The sequence below is a fragment of the Rhineura floridana genome, chromosome 4, assembly GCF_030035675.1.
Source record: "Rhineura floridana isolate rRhiFlo1 chromosome 4, rRhiFlo1.hap2, whole genome shotgun sequence".
Lineage (NCBI taxonomy): Eukaryota > Metazoa > Chordata > Lepidosauria > Squamata > Rhineuridae > Rhineura > Rhineura floridana.
In genome coordinates, this window is record NC_084483.1 from 53,066,230 (window position 1) to 53,088,351 (window position 22,122).

General features: G+C 44.6%; 1 protein-coding gene across 10 annotated transcripts in view; it reads left to right on the forward strand.

Moving 5' to 3' along the window:
• The window catches only part of PHF3 (PHD finger protein 3), a 73,683-nt gene that overhangs the window by 46,475 nt on the left and 5,086 nt on the right, over window positions 1-22,122 (forward strand). For 9 of the 10 annotated variants that reach the window (XM_061623061.1, XM_061623052.1, XM_061623057.1 and 6 more), the window contains 5 exons: window positions 9,821-9,952; window positions 10,782-10,920; window positions 12,701-12,899; window positions 15,213-15,363; window positions 16,026-16,115. In XM_061623061.1, the coding sequence (XP_061479045.1) occupies window positions 9,821-9,952; window positions 10,782-10,920; window positions 12,701-12,899; window positions 15,213-15,363; window positions 16,026-16,115 (711 nt within the window). The remainder of the gene's footprint in view (window positions 1-9,820; window positions 9,953-10,781; window positions 10,921-12,700; window positions 12,900-15,212; window positions 15,364-16,025; window positions 16,116-22,122) is intronic. The other variant, XM_061623053.1, reaches the window with a different exon arrangement.

A 22,122-nucleotide genomic window follows, 5' to 3' on the forward strand; every position in this document is an offset into this window, starting at 1 on the left:
GTGAACTGTGTCCTAATTTATAATCAGTGCATGTGTGACTGTTTTGGACCACTCTGAGGGGAGTAACTAGCCTCTAATTCCTATCTATGCCAGGGCACCATAGTGTAATCTACTGGTACTATACCCCTTAACCAGTAACAGTTTCTTAAAATCTCTTTTTAAAATATTTTTAAAATTCTCTTAATGAAATTGACTTGCCTGAATGACTTTGCACCCACTGATGAATTTTGCCTGTGATTTCAGCATCTAATGAAAGAAATTTCATGCTGTGATTTATATATGTATAATAGGTTAAGTCATTGGTGACTAATCAAGGCGTTGGTGATTACAAGTAATTAGAAGATTAAAGGGTACTTTCTAAAAGAGTAAATCTGAAGAAGGAAGTGTGGAGACAAGTAATCTGAGAAGCAAATAAAGCTTTGGTAGGCTCGTCAATACTGAAAGCCCTGACTAAAGCCTCTCTGTGTAAATAAAGCAAGCATGACAAAAACAGGAAGAAAAGGGGAGAAAGAAATGTCCAAGCATGCTGAGGGTTCCAGCCATAGTGCGAAAAGTAGTGCCCACCAGCAGGGGAGTGTGGAGCTAGCAATTCAGTGGTTGCTGTAATGGCAGCTACCTCAGAACCACACAAAAATCCCAGTTTAAAAACTGCAGCGGCTCCAAATGAGGGACTAAAGATCCAAAGCCCATATGCAGTAGCACAAACGGGTGAGGATCCAGGCACAGTGAGGCAAATTAAGCAGGCTAGATTATAAACCTTAGATTTGGAAGAGCTCTTTGAATCAGAAGAAGAGTCCCTTAGGGCTCCAGATATACAATACCAATGACTTCAGGTTCTCATTCAAGGCCCAGATGAGTGGTAATCAGCAAGAGAAGTCAGTTCCATTGATTTCAGGTTCCCATTCAAGTGTCCAGTTGAGTGGTAATCAGCAAGAGAACTCGGGTCCTTTGAGCAACATTACATTTGCTACCCCCAGTGGTCAACTAAGGTTACAATATCTTGGACCCAGTATAGTTCTGACTGCTCCCCCTGGGTGGCCAGGAGAGGAAAGTTCAGCATGGGGCTGGAAATCTCAATATGAGCATGCGGTGGCCAAACAACACACTACAGCAAAACTGTGGCATCAGCTAGTCAAAGTAATGCAACAACAACAGCAGGAAAATTGGTCATTATCTCTAGGCCTGACTGTTGTTGTTGTTGTTAAGTACCTTCAAGTCGATTTCGACTTATGGCGACCCTATAAATCATTGACCTCCAATAGCATCTGTCGTGAACCACTCTGTTCAGATCTTGTAAGTTCAGGTCTGTGGCTTCCTTTATGGAATCAATCTATCTCTTCTTTGCCCTTCCTGTTGTTATACTCCCTTCTGTTTTTCCCAGCATTATTGTCTTTTCTAGTGAATCAGGTCTTCTCATTATGTGTCTAAAGTATGATAACCACAATTTCATCATTTTAGCTTCTAATGATAGTTCTGGTTTAATTTGTTCTAACACCCAATTAATTATCTTTTTCGCAGTCCATGGTATCTGCAAAGCTCTCCTCCACCACCACATTTCAAATGAGTTGATTTTTCTCTTATCCGCTTTTTTCACTCTCCAACTTTCATATCCATACATAGAGATCGGAAATACCATGGTCTGAATGATCCTGACTTTAGAGTTCAGTGATACATCTTTGCATTTGAGGATCTTTTCTAGTTCTCTCATAGCTGCCCTTCCCAGTCCTAGCCTTCTTCTGATTTCTTGACTATTGTCTCCATTTTGGTTAATGACTATGCCAAGGTATTGATAATCCTTGACAAGTTCAATGTCCTCATTGTCAACTTTAAAGTTACATAAACCCTCTGTTGTCATTACTTTAGTCTTTTTGACATTTAGCTGTAGTCCTGCTTTTGTGCTTTCCTCTTTAACTTTCATCAGCATCCGTTTCAAATCATTACTGGTTTCTGCTAGTAATATGGTATTGTCTGCATATCTTAAATTATTGATATTTCTCCCTCCAGATTTCACACCTCCTTCATCTTGGTGCAATCCCGCTTTCCATATGATATGTTCTGCATATAGATTAAATAAATAAGGTGTTAAAATACACCCCTGTCTCACACCCTTTCCAATGGGGAACCAATTGGTTTCTCCATATTCTGTCCTTAGAGTAGCCTCTTGTCCAGAGTATAGGTTGCGCATCAACACAATCAGATGCTGTGGCACCCCCATTTCTTTTAAAGCATTCCATAGGTTTTCATGATCTAATAATAATAATAATATTAATAATAATAATTTAATTTATGTGTCGCCTATGTGGCCAATGGCCACTCTAGGCGACATACATCTCGGTTACAATAAAATACATTATAATAATACAATACAAACGATAAAAACTATACACAATGACAGTTCAGAGTAATAGGCAATTTGTCATAGAGATTAACCCTCCCCAGAAGTCCCGAAGGACTGTCTGAAAAGCCAGGTCTTCAAGGCCTGGCGCAATACATTCAGGGAAGGGGCATGCCGAAGATCATACTGGAGGGAGTTCCAGAGAGTGGGGGCCGCCACTGAGAATGCCCTCTCTCTAGTCCCCACCAACCTAGTTGTTTTAGTTGGCGGGACTGAGAGAAGGCCCTGTGTGGCTGATCTTGTCGGGCGGCATAATTGGTGGCGTTGGAGGCGCTCCATCAGATAAACTGGGCCGAGACCGTGTAGGGATTTAAAGGTTAATACCAACACCTTGAATTGGGCCCGGAAAACAACTGGGAGCCAGTGCAGGTCGAACAGCACTGGGGTGATATGCTCCCGGCAGCGACAGTTTTTAAGTAGTCGAGCCGCTGCATTTTGTATAAGTTGTAATTTCCGGACCATTTTCAAGGGTAGCCCACGTAGAGTGCATTACAGTAATCCAAACGAGAGGTGACCAGGGCATGTACCACCAGGGGGAGCTGATGAACAGGAAGGTATGGTTGCAGTCTACGTATGAGGTGTAATTGATACCAAGCTGCCCGACTCACCACCGAAATCTGAGCCTCCATGGACAGCTTGGAATCAAGAACAACCCCAAGGCTGCGGATCTGGTCCTTTAGGGGCAGTCTCACCCCATCGAACATCAAGTCAATATCTCCCAACCTTCCTACACAGTCAAAAGGCTTTGCTGTAATCTGTAAAGCACAGGGTGATTTTCTTCTGAAATTCCTTGGTCCGTTCCATTATCCAACATATGTTTGCGATATGATCTCTGGTGCCTCTTCCCTTTCTAAATCCAGCTTGGACGTCTGGCATTTCTCGCTCCATATATGGTAAGTGCCTTTGTTGTAGAATCTTGAGCATTACTTTACTTGCATGGGATATTAAGGCAATAGTTCGATAATTACTGCATTCCCTGGGATCCACTTTCTTTGGAATTGGGATGTATATTGAATGCTTCTAGTCTGTGGGCCATTGTTTAGTTTTCCATATTTCTTGACAGATATTTGTCAAAATTTGGACAGATTCAGTCTCAGTAACATAGCAATTCTATTGGTATGCCATCTGTTCCTGGTGATTTGTTTCTTCCAAGTATTTTAAGAGCAGCTTCCACCTCACATTCTAAAAATTCTGGTTCTTCATCATACAGTTTCTTCTTGAATGAATCTGTCATCCTGGCATCTCTTTTATAGAGTTCTTCAGTGTATTGCTTCCATCTTCCTTTTATTTCATCTCAGTCAGTCAGTGTGTTCCCCTGTTGATAATTCAACATCCCTACTCTTGGTTTAAATTTCCTTTTCATTTCTCTAATCTTTTGGAATAGGGTTCTTGTTCTTCCCTTTTTGTTGTCCTCTTCTGTTGCTATACAATAACTATTGTAATAGTTCTCTGTCTCTTCGTACTAGTCACTGTATTGTTGCATTTAGGGTTCTGACCATATTTCTGTCTGCTTTTGCTTTCTTTCTCTCTTTAACCATTTGAAGAGTTTCTTCAGTCATCCATTGAGGTCTTCCTCTCTTTTTAACTAGAGGTATCTTTTTGGATTCTTCCCTGATCATGTCTCTGACTTCATTCCATAGTTCGTCTGGTTCTCTGTCAACTAAATTTAAAGCTTCAAATCTGTTCCTTATTTGATCTTTATATTTTTCTGGGATGTTATATAAATTGTATTTTGGCGTTATGATTGCTTTGTTCTTCTTTAGCTTTACTCTGATTTTCGATACGACCAGTTCATGATCTGTATCGCAGTCTGCTCCTGGTCTTGTTTTTGTAGAAAGTATGGAACTGCTACCAGTTTTATAATCAATTTGATTCCTATATTGACCATTTGGTGATGTCCACGTGTACAGTTGTCTTTTCGGTTGCTCAGAAATGTTCACAAGAAACAATTCTGGCTTCACAGAATTCAGTAAGTCTTTCTCCTGCTTCATTTCTCTCTCCAAGCCCCATTTCCCCACAAGTCCTAGTTCTTCTCTGTTCCCTACTTTTGTATTCCAGTCCCCCATGATTATCAGCACATTTTGGTTTGGTGTGTGATCAATTTCTTCCCTGTACTTCTGCGTAAAATCTCTCCAATTCCTCCTCTTCTGCGTTTCCTGTTGGAGCATAGACTTGGATGATGGTTAAGTTAATATCACACCTTAAAGAAGCCCTAATGGCACAGATATAATCAGATTTGCTGTCAAGATACATGTCGGGGCCCAATGTTAATTATGATCAACCGGCTTAGCCTAGCAATGTGCAGCAATGTTTCCCCCAGTGAATTACAATATCTGGAGTCAAGCGGGAGTGAATTCAACAGAACAAAGAGCAGGACATCCATCCTTAGGTGACAGAGAATGGGAGGACGAAATGCGTACCAATCTCTGAGACATGGAAATTGCTGAATGGAATGATGATCCAGATGTGGATGAAAAAGTTTCCACACAACTTTTTCAGGATGCGCATTTCTGGCCAATGTTTGTGAAAGCCATGACAACAGGGGATGTAATAGGTTTGGAACCAGAATCTACACCAATCGTGTCAGCCAGGGTGGCTACAGTTTTGCCAGAACGAAAGGAGATTGGGAAGGCAGTGAAGGTGCCAAACCTCTTAAGAAGGTAATAAAACCAGAATGGCAAGCACCATTACAATCCAAGAGATCATTGTCATATGCAGTTATATACTATATAGTAGAACAGGAAATAATGGATCAGCTGAAGGTACCGGATGCAGACAAGCCTATTTCAGCTTTGGTGTAAAAAAATTACCTTTCCAAAGAAGGGGACAGTCAACTGAAAGATGTGATTGAACGCAGACTGAACATTACACTAAAGAAAGTACACAAAGCACGGCATTGGCCTTAAGAGCATCTTGCACAGCATCAGGTTTGCAAGAGCAGCCAAATTATGGAGAGGGGACATCTTGGCAGAGCCGAATCAAGATTCAGATCAACTGAGAAAGACCTGCCTCAAGGTTGCGAGGGCAACAATCTTAATAGCAGACGCATCTGTGGATGCAACACAGTTTGCATCCAGAGCCATAACCACAGAAATACTGGTCAGAAGACTAGTATGGCTGTGCCATTGGGAGGCAGACCCAAGCTCCCCCCTGATCCTTTCGACAATGCTGTTTGACGGTAAGAAGCTATTAGGGGACCAAATGCTGGAGACGGTATTGGTCAAGACCAAAGACAGAAAGAAAGCAATGCCCAATACAGATCAGAAGGAGGACAATAAATGGGTACAAAGACATTTTCAACCATATCAGCCCTTTCATGCTACAAGATTTGGGACCAGAACTTGAGATTATAGACTGTATAGACAAGCCTGGGGACGACCAAGGTTTCAGCAGAATAGAAATCCACCAACTCCAAACAATAGATTCTCCAACAACTTCACCACAAGAAGTGGAAAATCAAGAGAACTTCTGACTTCAACCATCAGTTGAGGGGAAGGCTGATGAACATCTACCACAGATGGGAATCCACGGTTTCAGACAAGTGGGTGGAAGAAGCGATATGTCACAGATACAAGAATTTTAATTCAGACCCCCGAGCAGGTTAATCTCATCTCTTTTACACAAGAATCAAGTGAAGCGAAGCAGAAGCTAATGTCAACAATGATAGAGCACCTGTTGGAGATAGCAGCAATAGAATATGTGCTGCCGGAACAGAGATTTTCAGGTGTCTATTCTCTGCTCTTTATCATTCCAAAAAATGGGGGTGCATGGATGTCGGTATTGATTTGTAATGTATTGAAAGTTCAGAATGGAAACATTGAACTCCATTCAAGAAGCACTTCAACCTCAAGACTACCTAGCTTCCATAGACCTAACAGAAGCATATCTACATGTGCCCATGCATCCAGAACACCATCAGTTCCTGTGCAGATCAACATTCCAGTACAAGGCAATGCCCTTTGGACTGGCCTCAGCTCTGAAGGTGTTCACAAAGATATTGGTGACACTTGTGGCTCATCTTCATGATGTATACCTGTACTCATACCTCAACATTCTAATCCAAGCACCATCCCTTCAGGAGGTGTTCCAACATCTGAACATCACATAAGCTAACTTGAAAGATTATGGATTCCTGATAAACACAAAGGACAGTCATCTGCACTCCACCTAATGTGGAGTCTACAATGCTTAGGGTACAAATAGACACCAAGAAAGAAACAATTTTGCTATCCTAGGAATTAATAAAGCATGGTAAAGAAATCCTTGGAGATTTAATGATTTTAGCCAAATTGTTAAGAATGCTAGTATCAACATTATAGGTAACACTAGGGGCAAGGTTTCAGATCAGATCTTTGCAATGGACACTATTACCCTTCCAGGCACTCATCACATGCAAGCAGCGCAGGCAACTTATCCAGGAACAACTTATCCAGGGCATTGCCTTAAGGGAGCCTGTGATGGAAACTATAACAACAGATGTCATTCTCACTGGATGGGGAGCACACTGCAGAAGCTAGGCAGTGTAAGGCTCCTGGACCCAAATGGAGGCCAGCCAGAGCATAAACTGGCTGAAATTAAGAACAGCAAGGTTAGCATTATGTCACTTTGTTCCAGCCCTGGGACCAAAGAATGGGCTGATTCAAACGGACAACACTACAATGAAAGCATGTATAAATAAGCAAGGAGGCACAAGATTGGGAGCTCTCCAGGCGGAAACAATTCTACTACTGGCATGGGTGGAGAGGAACTTGGAATCATTGGTCACAGACCATGTACAGGAAACAGACAGTGTGCAAGCAGATTGGCTGAGCTGCAAGAAATTAATGCCTGGGGAATGGCATCTCAACAAACACATCTTCAGGAAAGTACAACAGTGTTTTGGGAAGATGAGGATGGACCTTTTCCCATCAGACAAGAAACATTAACTGAAAAGGTTCTACACAAGATTCCATTCCCCACAGGCAGAAGGCACAATGCACTAAATTGTCCCATGGCCTGAGGGTCTGCTGTATGCTTCCCTGCCAGTGCCTCTTATAGCATGGGTACTAAAGAGGGTGCAACAACAGAGAGCATTAGTAGTCCTAATAGCACCATTTTGGCCCAGGAGACTGTGGTTTTCAGAGATTGTACAACTAGCAGGAGACCCATCTTGGACCTTTCCAGTAATCAAGGCTCTGCTGACACACGGCTCAATTATTCATCCAGAACTGGAATGGCTAAGACTAACTGCCTGGAAGTTGAACAGCGATATCTGCTGAAGGCAGGATTAGCACTAGAAGTGGTGATAACAATGCTAGTCCCAAGAAAACTGTTCATAATATGCACATGGGAAAAGTTTGTATCTTGGTGTGAGAAGAAAAAGAAACATGCCTCAAAAGTGGGCCTCCCAAAGGTACTGGCCTTCTTATAAGATGAATTAAGACTAAAATTGAATATGCTGAGAAGACAAGCATCAGCGCTCACATCAGTGCTTACGAGTCCTCCAGTACAGCATACATTCCCAACTTGGAATTTACACACAGTACTGACAGTGTTGCAGCATCCTTCCTTTGAAGGACATCCTGCTAATCAATTTCTTAGTGGCCATTACATCAGCAAGAAGAGTATCAGAAATAAAACTCTTATCAACAGTATTGATTTCTTAGTGACCGTTAGATCAGCAAGAAGAGTATCAAAAAACAAATGATAACAACAATAAAAACCTGGGTACTCTGCACAGACCCAGCATTTATGCCAAAGGTCAGTTCAGCCTTTCATGCTCAGCAGGAATCAGTCCTGCCTACCTTTTGCCCAGATCCTAAACACTTTTCTGAGCATGTATGGAACTCTCTAGATTTCCCTAGAGCATTATAAGTCTATACCTCTCAGACAGGTCCATTTCGGAAATCAGAGTCCTTGTTTGCTCCTTTCACCCATTGTTTATGGGACAGAAGTTATCCTCATCCACTCTGTACAGGTGGTTAAGGGCTTGCATCGCTATGGCATACACATCTCAAAAGGTTAACACCCCCTGCAGGGGTAGTGGCCCATTCAACTAGAGCAGCAGTGACAACAGTGGCACTGGTCACAAATGCTCTAATACAGAGCAGCAGCATGGGCTAATCCATTCTCATTCATTAAACACCCTGAAATAGACATGTTTGCTTCAACAAAGGCCACCTTTCGCAGACGGGTCCTCTAGCATGTTTTACCTGACAAATAATCAGATAGTCCTGCCCAGGAACCAAAGGGTCAGCTTTAGAATATCCCATTTGGTGGTGTCCTAATGCCACTTGAGAAGGTACTGATGGTACTCACCTGTAATGTGTTTCTGAGGGGCACTAGAACACTACCAAGGCCCACCCTTCGCTGATTGATCACTACAGAAAAGAAAATGTTATATACTTGTGGAGTTTTGCGGGGAGTCATGTGTTGATACTGTAAATAGATACTAATTTGTATACTAATATTAAAGTGTGAATGGGAAAAGTATGAATGTATTTTAAAGTTGAAATCAAGCTTGGTCAGAAAGTAAACCTGAGGCTTCAGAGGGAGGAGTTTCCCAGAAGTAACCTGGAGCTCTGACTTTTTTTTCTGCCTCTTCAAGCTATTGGTGGATGATAACTCACTTGGTGGTGTCTTAGTGCGCCTCAGAAACACCTTTCAGGTGAGTACCAATGGTGCCTTCTTAAAAAAGAAGTGTAGATGAGTGAGAGCTTTATGTGTGGAATTGTTTTTTAAAAAGTCTACCTCTGCCTCCAAGTGGTGGTTATGGTTGGCAAGATTTTCCACTGGTTCTGTTCCTCTCATTCTTCTTCATCATCTGAAGTCTAGTGGCTTATTTCTTTAAAGATTAGCCACAGTGTGTGAATCTTAAGTGGCTGATAATGTTTTAACAAGTCCAGTGTGAATTTATCTAAGACGCAACTAAACGTTTTTTGAAAATATGACCTTAATCATAAAAAAGTTAATTTTTATGACTGGTACAAAGTAGTGAAGGGCTAATAAAATGTTCTTAATTGATGGGCAGGCCTGTAAATTGCAAGGATCCCTATAGATTCCTATTTGTTGTATTCATGCAATTATTGCAACACCTTCCCCATTTCCAGCTGTTGCTCTCCCTGTATCTTCTATCAGTCATGCTAAATATCTACTGAAGAAGCAAGAATCTAGTTTTCATTTCTCAAATGTGAATTTTATCTTCTTTAACTTAGGGTTTCATCTTTTAGGGCAGGGGTGGTGAACCTGTTGCCTTTCAGATGTTGTTGGACTACAATTCTCATCAGCACCAGCTACCATGGCCAATGTTCAGGGATTATAGGAATTGCCATCCAGCAACATTTGGAGGACCGCAGGTTCCTCACCCTCATTTTAGGCCGCCTCCTGGTGGTGTTCTTACAGGTTTTTGTAGGTCTATCTAATCTGTTCTTTGTTGTTTCTTGATAGACAATTGAAATGATTGAAAAAGAGCAAAGAGAAGTTGAAAGGCGACCAATTACAAAAATTACTCATAAAGGAGAAATAGAAATTGAGAGTGAAACTCCAGTAAAAGAGCAAGAAGCACCAATGGAAATTCAGGTAAAATGACAAAAATATTTGGTTTTGTTATGAAATAAGGTGTTGTACATGCATTTAAAACTCACTGATTCCATTAAAATATATTTTCCTTTTGTCTAGTGGCCCTAAACAATATGGTAACATGTATAATGCACCTTGATTTTGATTAACTTGCTCCAGTTCTGAGATCTGTGAGGTGCTTTGCAGAGGGACATCATCTCTTATGCAGGCAGTTCATTTCAGTGGAGGTAACCAGAGTATACAAGTAAAAAATATGTGTGTGCATTGAATGAAACTCTGCTACCACATAACATTGACTGTCCTCTTAACTTTCAGAGTTAGTATGATCCATTCTCATGTAATGTTAAGCCAAACATTGCTTAGCAAGAATAAGCAAATGTGTGAGTTCTTGGAGTGAAGATTGCAGCTGCTGTGTTCCTTCCCCAGTCCTGCAGTTGCCATGGTACCCAGAACGTAGCCATGGTTTGCATTAGCATTATGTCCAAACCTGGATTTGTGTTTTTTTCTCCCCCAGGCACACTGCAAGCAGTAACCCAAGAACAAACCTTGGTTACAATATGTGGTTTGTCTGGAATGAGACAAACCATGAGGCCAAGGGTTGGATGTAACAGCTGAGCCAAACCATGACTTAGTCCATATAGCACAGAAGCAGCAGTACTGAGGACGGATACAGTGGTTGTGACCTTTGCGAACCTTCTTACCTTAAGCCATGGTGTGGCTTAGCTTTGTATGTGAACTAGGCCTTGTGTATGTAGTGACTCCAATAGTTAAGTTGTGAGTCAATATAAAACAAAACTAATTAACAGATTGTTTGTCTCCCCATGTGTAGGAACCTCCTCCTCCAGTTAAGACTGTGGAGAAGATAGAGGAGACTGAAAAAGATAAAGAAGTGGATGAATCTGCTGCTTCCGATACAACAAATCAACATAAAAACCATCTGTTTGATCTAAACTGTAAAATTTGCATAGGTAGTATGAACCAGCTTTTCCTTCTATAAATGTTTTTAATTCAGTTTTTATAATAACTGAATCAATTGCTGCTTGATTTAGGAGTGGAGAACCTTTGGCCCTTGAAAGGTTGTTGGACTACATCTCCCATCGTCCCTGACGATTGGCCATTCCAGTGGGGAGTGATGGGAGTTGCAGCCCACAACATCAGGAGAGCCACAGGTTCCCTGTGTGTGGTATAGTCCTTTTAACTCACAACTCCTGATAAAGGTGGCATATATCTTAATTTTTGTGACAAGCAATGGGAGCTGCATAGTCTGATAAACTGTCTAATGAGTTTCCCCCTGCTCCCCACTGTATCCTTACAACAATATGGTGGTGTTCGGCAGAGAGAGTGACTGGTCCAAGGTCACCTGCTGAGTTTTATGGCTGAGTGGGGATTTGAACCTGGGTCTCTCTTGTCCTAGTCAGACATGGGTACCTATCCTTTTTTATAGCATGTAGTGTGATGTCAGAGATTCACTCTGCTTCTACCCTTAGTTCCAGGCTCATTTTGAGCACAGCTTGGATATGTGATCCCCTTCTTCCCCAGATACTATCTTTGGGAGAGAAGTGGGATAGATCTTAGAGGCACTTGTTGCCTCCAAAGTGCGACATAATGTCAGAGGAGGTGATGATGATTTAATAGATTTATTAGCTGCTTGTTCTCTGAAGTGCTTTACAATATAAAAACAAAAGTAAATATACCATACAATAAAAACAAATTGTAAATAATGACAACCACCCCCATACAGCCACAGAAAGTTTTGGCAGCACACTAATACAAAACAACACCATCTCAGTCTATCAAATCCCTGGGGGAAAAGGTGTTTGCTTGGGGCCAAAACAATGTCAGTGAAGGCACCAGGTGGACTTCACTGAGGAACATATTCCACAGATGGGGAGCCACAACTGTCACCACCCTCCATGTCTCCCTCAGATTAGGAGACTCAGTCCCTTCCCCAGGTTCAGGGAGAGCAGGCTCAATGATCACCAAGGCCAATCAAAATTTGTGGATCCCTGATGCCCCTCTTATAAAGGACTTAATTATCAATTTCTTTTTCTCTAGTGTGAGTGTTATCAGATTTGGGTGCATTCTGATAAAATGTGCCAAACTGTTGTTTAGCATTAGGAGAATGCATCTCAGTGAGTCTTGGGCTTTCATGCTTCCCAACTTCCCCTCTGCTCTAACATGGCTGTGAGGAGGAGATTGGAAGCTTCCATTTTACATTAACCACAGTTTAGCATTTTGTCCGAACTCTGTGATTAATCTTAAGTATAGTTAGTTGAAATAAGACAACTTCCTAAACTATGGTTTGAAGTTGGCTTCTTTCAACTAACAGCAGTTAGGATTAACTGTAGCTTATCTTGGGTCAGATGACACAACAAAATGTGGTTAATCTAAAATGGAAGGAAAAAACTCTGAACTTCTCCGAGCTGTACTGGAGGGAATGGGAGGGAGTGTGCCAGCCCAAGGCTTCCTGCGATTTGTTCTCATAATGTTGAACTATGGTTTAGTTTTGCATCCAAATAAAGACTTTTGTGTTTCTCTAGAAAATCTGTGTTCTTGTTAATAATTCTCCGAAAATGGTTGAATCATTTGACAAATTATAGAAATATACAACGCCTCTGTGTTTAATTTCAATCAACAGGATTTTAAGCATTATAGCTAGAATTGTAGTTGTAATGATCAGATTTTTTTTTGCTGGCCTGGTATAATATGTACTTTAAACAGTGGCACTTTCTAACTTGTCCTTTCAAGGTCGAATGGCGCCACCTAGTGATGACCTTTCTGGGAAACATGTGAAAGTATCAGTTGGAGTTGCCCGTAAACCATCAGACAATGAAGCTGAAAGCATAGCGGATGCACTTTCTTCAACAACAAACATTTTAGCTTCAGAATTATTAGAGGAAGACAAAGAATTGCAGAATCCAGCACTTGCCTCTACTTCAAGCTCTAGGTAATACTTTTGTGATTGTTACTAGTCACAAAGAATTATGGCTCTTGTACTTGTCAAGAATTCTCACTGGGGGGGTCAACTCCCAAGCCCAGGGCAATGGATCCTGGCCAGGCACAATCTGTGCCTCCCTTACCAGGGCTGAGTTAAACCAACACCAACCCTGCAAGGTAAGTAGACTGCCACCACCTCTTAAACCTGGTCACCCACTCTGGGCCAAGGGGAAACCCAAAGTGCCAGAAATAGACCTGCCAAGGATTCAAAAAGACAAGAGCCAAGGATGCACTCATTGTCTTGGATCCTTAAGGCAAAATACCCAACTATACGGTAGTCTGTGGCTAAATGGCCAAGGTGCTGGATTCAGAGCCAAATTCCCCCTGAAATGAACACACACTGGTAAATAAGAGGAAGCTTTATTAGAAGAAAATACAAGTGCAAAAATGTAGCAGCAAAATAATTTCTTAAACCAAACACCTCAAGGGTTGGATAAAATACAGAGTTCAGAGAGTTCAAGTCACAGACAAAAATAACAAATCTGTCTAGCCTATTTTATATTCACGCATGATAGGAAGATAGGCAGAATAACTTCATGGTTCCAGATCTCCATAGAGATGTATATCCTGGATATCAGATGGAAGATGGAACCCCAACATCAAGTAACACCAAGGAACATTGGGGAACAAAGACCCAGAATCTTAGTTCTATTTCTGTGGGGAAAAGCCCAGCAACAGTCAGGAATTAATTAGCCAGTCGGGGCTTTCTGATGATGAAATCTTCCAGAGCTTTCGTGCCTAATGATCGCTTGCTTCTCCAGCCGTCTCAGGCCTATGGCCATGAGGTACCAGTCTGATAAGCAAGTGTTCTTATTGCCTAATTAACTGAGTTCAGCAGTGAAAACTGAGTCTCGGGGCCTTCCAGAGGCCCCAGTTCAGGCAAGATGTTCCCCCACAATTCCTTGCCACAGAACCATTTTAGTTAACAGCCTTAACAAACCAGGTGTTCTTGACAGTACCTACTTAGTATTATAAGTGAGTGAAATGCATAAATGTGAAAATTACTGTACGGATACATAGATTGCAATAAGGTTCTGTATTCCCTTGACAGGAAGGGCACATTCCATAGATAAGGACTGATAGTGGAATGTTTCAGACAGAAGTGTTTTTTAAAAGCTGTTATAGTTTTCAGAGAGAATTGACTGAGTGACCATAATATACTTAGTTATAGTGCATCCTGTACATACCTACTTAGAAGTATGTCCCTTTCTGCAGGTTGCAGTCCTCCCTGAAAATACCCCTTGCACTATTTGTCTCCAACCTGGCATGTTTCATACCCAGGGGGACCTTTCTCATGTCTACAATTTTCAGATCAATTGCTCACGAGACACCTGGAGAGAGAAAGTGATTCCTTCCCTAAAACTGTAACTTTTGTGGGAAAACCACTGCAGTTATCCTAAGGAACTTTGGCTGGATTCATACCCTTAGGAGGAGTGATCTTGTTCAGAAACTGAATGTTGGAAGATTCAGGACAGACAAAAGGAAGTACTTCTTTACTCAGCGCATAGTTAAACTATGGAATTTGCTCCCACAAGATGCAGTAATGGCCACCAGCTTGGACGGCTTTAAAAGAAGATTAGACAAATTCATGGAGGACAGGGCTATCAATGGCTACTAGCCATGATGGCTGTGCTCTGCCAGCCTAGTCAGAGGCAGCATGCTTCTGAAAACCAGTTGCCGGAAGCCTCAGGAGGGGAGAGTGTTCTTGCACTTGGGTCCTGCTTGTGGGCTTCCCCCAGGCACCTGGTTGGCCACTGTGAGAACAGGATGCTGGACTAGATGGGCCACTGGCCTGATCCAGCAGGCTCTTCTTATGTTCTTATGATTCTGTTCAATGCCTGGATGGGAGGACACCTGGGAAGACACCACCCCGCAATGTACACTGCCTTGAATTCCACCATTGAAGACAGGCAGTGCATAAATGTAACAACAACAAAAAGAGCAGCTTTCAAGTGTACTTTTAAAGTGGCTTACTAAACCATTGTGTGTATTCAGTTACACAAAGGAGACATTGAAGAACTGAGATGCTTATTGTGATTATTTTAAAATATTGATGGGTTTTTTTCTTTGTTATAATCTGTTTTGGTGATTCTAACCAAATATTGGTCAGATATGTAGCAAAGATGAAAACATACTTTGATTGCTAGTAATTGTGCATATATTTCTTGTTGTCCCAGCTGCTGTCCTGTTCCCTTCTTCCCCATCCCCTCCCAGCAGACTAGACTGTTTTGTAGTTACTGTTTTTTCTATTCTTGTCCTTCAGATCAGAAACGCCTGGCACTGTAGAAAGTGAAACACTATTTCTAGCTCGTCTGAACTTCATTTGGAAAGGCTTTATCAACATGCCATCAGTTGCAAAGTTCGTTATCAAGGCTTATCCGATATCTGGCTCTTTTGAAAGTTTAACAGAGGTAATATGTATACACTCAATAGCATTATCACTTTCCTTGGAGAATTTTCTAAGATTTCTTTTTATTATGAACAATTACATTTTGAATATAGTAGTCTGAATGCAATATGTTTAAAAACTTAGAAATGTTGTTTATTCTTTTTAAGGAAGGTTTGGGTCATAACATTTTGTTGAGCAGATTCTTCCAGCCCTCATGTCTATTCTTCCTGTGATGATACATCAGTAGATGTGTTAGCAATTTAAACCCAGATCTCAGCCCAACATTCTGTACTTTTTTCTGGCTCATTCATTGGTATTGTTTTTATAAATTCCTATGCATTGGAGCAGTGGAAAATACGGGTTGTGTCCAGTGAAGTTCTGTTGGAATAGACCCATTGAAATTAATGGTTGTGAGTTAGTCATTATCATTCATTTCAATGAGTCTACTTTGAGTAGGATTAACATTGGATACAACCCTATATTCTCCCCCCTCCTTCACTCTGCATTTGAAGTCATGTGCCTCTTCTGTTATGAACAGTGAGAGTGATACTGATTAGTTTAGCCATGAAAGTATAATTTCATAGCAGTACTTCTCTGTGCTAATTTCTTTAAGATGTTTTAATAGCATATTGTGAATTTTAAGAGCAACTATTATTTTACAATAGAGATTTTTTTTCCCTTCCATAGGATTTGCCAGATAGTATCCAAATAGGTGGCAGGATATCACCTCAGACTGTTTGGGAATATGTTGAAAAAATAAAAGCCTCTGGGACAAAGGTAAAAACAAATTTGTTCTGGTTCTGGAAATGTAAGGTGTTAATAGTTTTTTCCTGATCTGATGCTTAAATGTTCCTTGATTAATTTTTTTAAAGCCACAATTTGCTAGATAGTGCTGGAGGACATTCCTCAGTAGAGATGACTCCTCCTACTGGTCGTGACAGGCAGGGTCTCTAAGCTTCTTTGTAGCCTCTCCTGTGGGAGGAGTCGTCCCTCTCCCCAGACCGGCCCTGCCTGCGGTCAGTGAAGGTCTAGAGTTAATCTCTCCTCTCTATTAGAGCTTCTTTCTTTCGCTTTCTGATTCTTCCTCTTAGCGTTTTTTCTTATGCTAATTTTCTCATCTCCTTACGTTGGTTTTATTCCTCCCTGCCTGTTTCCTTCTCCTTCCCTACCTTCACTCCGTGGGGCTGGGGTTTGTGAGGCTAGGCTGAACCCGGCTGGGTTCACAGGCGTCGGAAAGGAGGCCGAAGAAGGGCGGAGCGCGGCTAGCTGCAGCATACCAGCAGAGCAGCAGCCGCCCAGACGGGAGTCTGTCGCCTCGCTCCGCGGAGCCGCGTTTCTGCAACCCTCGCGTTCAGCGGGATCGCGGCTCCTGGCTCCCCCCCCCCCACTTCACCAAAGGCTTGCCTCGTCGTGGGAGAACGTCTCAGCAGGGGGTTGAGCGGCGCCCGCTAACGCGGCTCGCCTGTAAAGTGATTCCCGCGCTTTTCCCTCAGCGTCAGGGAGTCAAGGCCGCCATATTATGGCCTCACCCGCTTCCTCTTCGCCTTCCCGCCAAGAGCCCTGCCACGTGGGGGAGGCAAGGGACCTAGAGGACTCACAGCAATCAGTCTTCTCTCCGTCCCAGAGCGTAGACAGCGGGGGGATGAATCTCCTAGATGAAGGTATGGATGTTTTCCCCCCCCCACTCTGTTTCCCAAATTTATGACCTGGGTTAAAGAGCTCATTGCTTCTGAAGTCAGTGGCTCTCTCTCACACGCACGTAAAAGTAAGAAGCGCAAACATTTGAGGAAGTGTCCCCACAGGGGAAAGCGGAGGCGCTTATCCTACTCCACAGCCTCCAGCAGGGAGGACAGGCATGGCAGCTCATCTTTAAGAGACAGCCACTCCAGGTCCTCTTCCCTTTCCAATCAAGACATGAGGCGGGGGGGCTCGCCCCCACCCTCCTACATTTTACACAGTGAGCCGGCTAAGGATGCACCCAGGGGTGACAAGGAGCACCTGAGTCATAGCGCGTTTGGGGGGGTAGCAAGGCGTTCCTCCCCACAGACTCATGCAGGTCCCTCATCCTCAATGGTTCGGGATCGGCAGGCACAGGCACAGTCGCCCAGGCAGGCTCCTGTGCCACAGGTGGTACTATCAGATTCTGAAGAACTACTTGAGCAGGACAGGGAAGAGGGGGAGCTTTCGGGTGAGGAAATAGAAGTCACCCAGATGCAACCCAGACTCTTTGCTCCAGAGGTTTTTCAGCCGCTCCTTTCCAAGGCCCGCAGAGTGCTACAACTGCCAGAGGCTGAGGCGGGAGGCGATGCACCCACTCAGTCAGCCTCGGCAGGTGCAAAAAAGGCCTTCCCCTCCATGGACACTAAGCAGGTTTCAGTTCCCTTTCCCCAGGCGTTTGATGACGTGTGGGATGCTGAATGGTCATCCCCATGCAAACCAAAGCCATCCGGCAAGTGGGCAAAGAAACATTACGTCTTTGCCGACAGGATCATGGCAAGACTGCGTTTTCCCACAGTGGACCTGCCTATTGCTGCTCTTGCTAGCTCTGCAGTGATCCCAACAGAAGGGGAGGGAGGGGCTAAGGACCAGTGCGACAAGCGAGTCGAAGGGGCTCTTCACAGGAGCTTTGAGGCAGATGCAGTAGGCTTCAGAGCCGCAGCCACTTCCTCAGTTTTCTCCAGAGCGGTTTTTATGTGGGCTGAAGAGTTTGGGGCATGGGACGATGTCCCAAAATTTGTAAAGGATGGGTTAAAGAAAATGGCGTACGCCTCGGCCCTGTCAGCCGACGCATCCATGGATGCCCTACAGTTTGCAGCGCGCTCTATGGCTGCCTCCACTGTGGCACGGCGTAACATTTGGCTCAGGCAGTGGCCTGTGGACTCAGAGTCACAGACCCGCCACACTGCCCTACCTTTTTCAGGTTCTAAGCTGTTTGGGGAGCCTCTAGAGGCCCGCCTGGTGGAAACTAGGGACAAGAAGAAAGCACTCCCTATGGCCAGAAGAGAGGAACGGAAGGGCAGGCAGAACCAGTTTTTTTGTTCCTCAAAACAGCTCTCTAGATTTCGCAGTCAGCATTCCAACAGGCTTCGCTGGGGCAGACAAGACAAAGGGGGTGGACACGCTTCCTCCTCTAAACCGGGAGGCACCCCATTCTCCTCAGGGAGGAACCAGAAGGGAGTCCAAAAGGGCTCCTCCTCCTGACTGGCGGTTGCCAGAGGCCTCTCGCGGAGCGGGAGCAAGGCTTCTAGAGTTTGCCCCCCGCTGGAGAGGCATCACCTCAGACAAATGGGTGCTGGACACGGTGTCCATGGGATATGCTATAGAGTTTCTTCGCATTCCACACAACCGGTTTCGACCCACCCCAAGGTCTCGAAGGCCGGAGAAGCACCTGCGCTACCTGGAAGCTATCCAGCACCTGCTGAACATCCGGGCAATAGAGCCAGTAGTTCCCTCAGAGAGGAACTCAGGGGTATATTCAGTTTTTTTTTCTTAGTCGACAAAAGGAATGGCTGACCTCTGTGGACCTCTCCGAGGCGTATCTACACATTCCAATCTGCAGACAACAACAGACACTTCCAGTACAGGGCCTTGCAGTTCGGCCTTTCCTCAGCACCAAGGGTTTTCACCAAGGTACTGGGGGTTCTGGTGGCACATCTCGGAATAATGGGGATATGCGTGCATCCCTATCTGGATGACATCTTGGTGAGAGCACCATCCTGGGACCAGTCACACACAGGTACCCATCTCACTGTATCATGGCTCCAAGGGCTGGGCTTCATAGTGAACTTGGAGCAGAGCATGCTGACCCCATCCCAAACTATTCCGCTCTTGGGGGCGATCCTGGACATGCAACTTTTCCGCATGAGGCTCACCGAAGATAGGGCTTTGAGACTTCAGCTGTTGCTTCAGGAAGCAGTTGCTGCACCAGCATTGGACCTGATGAGGCTAGCTCGGCTTTTGGGGTCCATGGTGTCGGCATATGACCTAGTTCAGTGGGCCCAGTTTCACTCAAGAGCTCTACAACAGATCCTTCTGCCCTACCAGGAGGCAATTCTCCTACGACACAGACGCTCGGTCTCCGTGCCTCCAACAGTACGGACAGAGCTCCGGTGGTGGCTGGAACCTCAGAGGTTGGCCCACGGAGTCAGCCTGGAAGATCCTCCACGCATAATCATGAGCTCAGATGCGAGCTTGTATGGATGGGGGGCTCACCTGGACCACAGTGTAGCCCTGGGGACATGGTCTGCAATGGAGGCAGAGCTCAATATAAATATACTGGAGTTATGGGCCATCAGACTGGGGCTACAGGTCTTCGCCCCAGAGATCAAGGGGAAGCATCTCCTCATACGCACCGACAACTCATTGGCGAAATCTTATGTCCACAGACAAGGGGGCAAAAGATTGAAGGGCCTAATGCTCGAGGCGGAGCGCCTGTTCAAATGGATGTAGAGGCATCTTGCCTCTCTGAAGGCCGAACACCTGGCGGGCACAAACAACTTTGTAGCCGACTGGCTCAGCAGGACAGCCATCAAGGAGGCAGAATGGCAACTGAACCCAGAAGTTTTCCAACAGGTGGTGCGCAGGTGGGGAGAACCAGTAGTGGATCTCTTTGCCACACCCGCAAACACACAGCTAGACAGGTTCTTCACAAGAAATCCGTGTCACTAGGCTCGGCACAAACGCACTAGTCACACCGTGGCCACAAGGCCTCCTGTACGCTTTTCCTCCGTTTGGGCTGATACAGTGCACGATCCAGCGGGTTTGGACCTTGAAGGCGGAATTTATTATAGTGACACCCCATTGGCCTCGACGTCCCTGGTTTCCGGACCTACTGAACATGTCAGTCAAGACACCCTGGCAGGTACCCTCTCGAACGGATCTTCTGATTCAGGGACCAGTCTGCCATCCTCGACCAGAGCTGTTCCGGCTAACAGCTTGGAGACTGAGCGGTTGTGGTTGAGCGGTAAGGGCTTTAAGGGGAAAGTGCTCGACACGCTACTGGCCTCGCGTAGACAGTCCACGAACTGGGTTTACTCGTCCACGTGGAAGGTTTTCTTGTCCTGGTGCTCTGCAAATACAGTGGAACCTTGGTCTCGAGACATCAGGGGTCCCCTAGGGTTCCTCCAGTCGGGCCTAGATAAGGGTCTGAGTGCGACCACAATCAAGAGACAAGCTGCAGCTCTTAGTAGCATTTTGTTATGCCTGGGGGGGCCCCCGCTTTCCTCCAACCCATTCCTTAAATGTTTTTTTTTAAGAGGGGTGACGCTGGTTTCCCCATCAATGATTCACAGGTTTCCAAACTGGAACCTTACCTGGGTGCTGACGGCGTTGACAGGACCGCCATTTGAACCGATGGCTACCTGCTCTCTGAACCTCTTGACATTCAAAACAGTTTTTCTGGTTTCCATTACATCGGCCCGCAGAGTTTCCGAGTTGGGGGCATTATCTTTGGACCCTCAACTGTACGTGTTCCACCAGGACAAGGTGGTCCTCCGACCAGACCCGGCATTCCTACCTAAAATCAATTCTGTTTTCCATAGGTCGCAGAAAGTGGTTCTCCATTCTGCCCCGCTCCCTCCTGTGCCCAGGAACGTAGGTGGCACTCACTTGATGTGAGGAGGGCTCTTTGTTTCTACCTGGATCGTACCTTAGAGTTCAGGAGGTCTGAGGCCCTCTTTGTGGCCTTCTCTGGGAAATCAAAGGGGTGTAAGGTAACAACCTACTCTATCTCACGCTGGCTCAGAGCGGCTATAGCACATGCATATGAAGCTCTGGGTAGGGAACCTCCATTGGGTACCACAGCACACTCAATTAGGGGGGCAGCGGCTTCAGCAGCGTTTAGGGGGGTTCCCCATAATGGATATCTGTAGGGCGGCTACATGGGCTTCTCCACACACTTTTATCAGGCACTATAAAATGGACTCATTCTCATCAGCTGATGCTGCATTTGGCAGGAAGGTGCTCCAGAAGGTGTTGCCTCCTAGCTAGAGGAATCCCGCCCGGAGTCCTAGTACACTGCTCTGTCATATCCCTACTGAGGAATGTCCTCCAGCACTATCTAGCAAAAATGGAAATTTTACTCACCGTGAATTTCTATTTGTAAATAGTGCTGGAGGACATTCCACCCACCTCTCATTCCTCTGCTTCAACCTTCTGGAGCGGGAGGGGGAGTGGGGGAGTTGGGGCTTCTGCCAGCGCCTTACATTTGCACACGTTGTTTAGTATTGTGTGTTTCCCTTCATGTGTGACCTGTCTTCCAGCACGTTGGTTCCGTGTTGGTCTGTCGCTTTTCTTCAGCTTCTCCTGGTATAGGCTTCCACTCTAGGGACGTCTGGGAAGATGTGGATATGGGGCCTGAGGAGGGTTCCTGGCTCTGTCAGTTCGGTCTGGAGAGAGGGACGACTCCTCCCACAGGAGAGGCTACAAAGAAGCTTAGAGACCCTGCCTGTCACGACCAGTAGGAGGAGTCATCCCTACTGAGGAATGTCCTCCAGCACTATCTACAAATAGAAATTCACGGTGAGTAAAATTTCCATTTTTCATACTGCTGCTACTATTTGACATACATTCACCACTTGCGCAGGATGCAGTACAGAGCATGGAAACTCTAAGTCCTTTCACATGAAAAAGCCTAGTAAAACTGTCCTCTGTTCAGTGATAAAATGCATAGGTGGATGTTTAGCAGTGCCACATTTTCATAGTGTTTCCCAGATAAGTGAAGACCAGAGGACTGGCACAAGGGATTTTATAGAGAAGCGAAAATCCTACAATTTACATGTTTTTG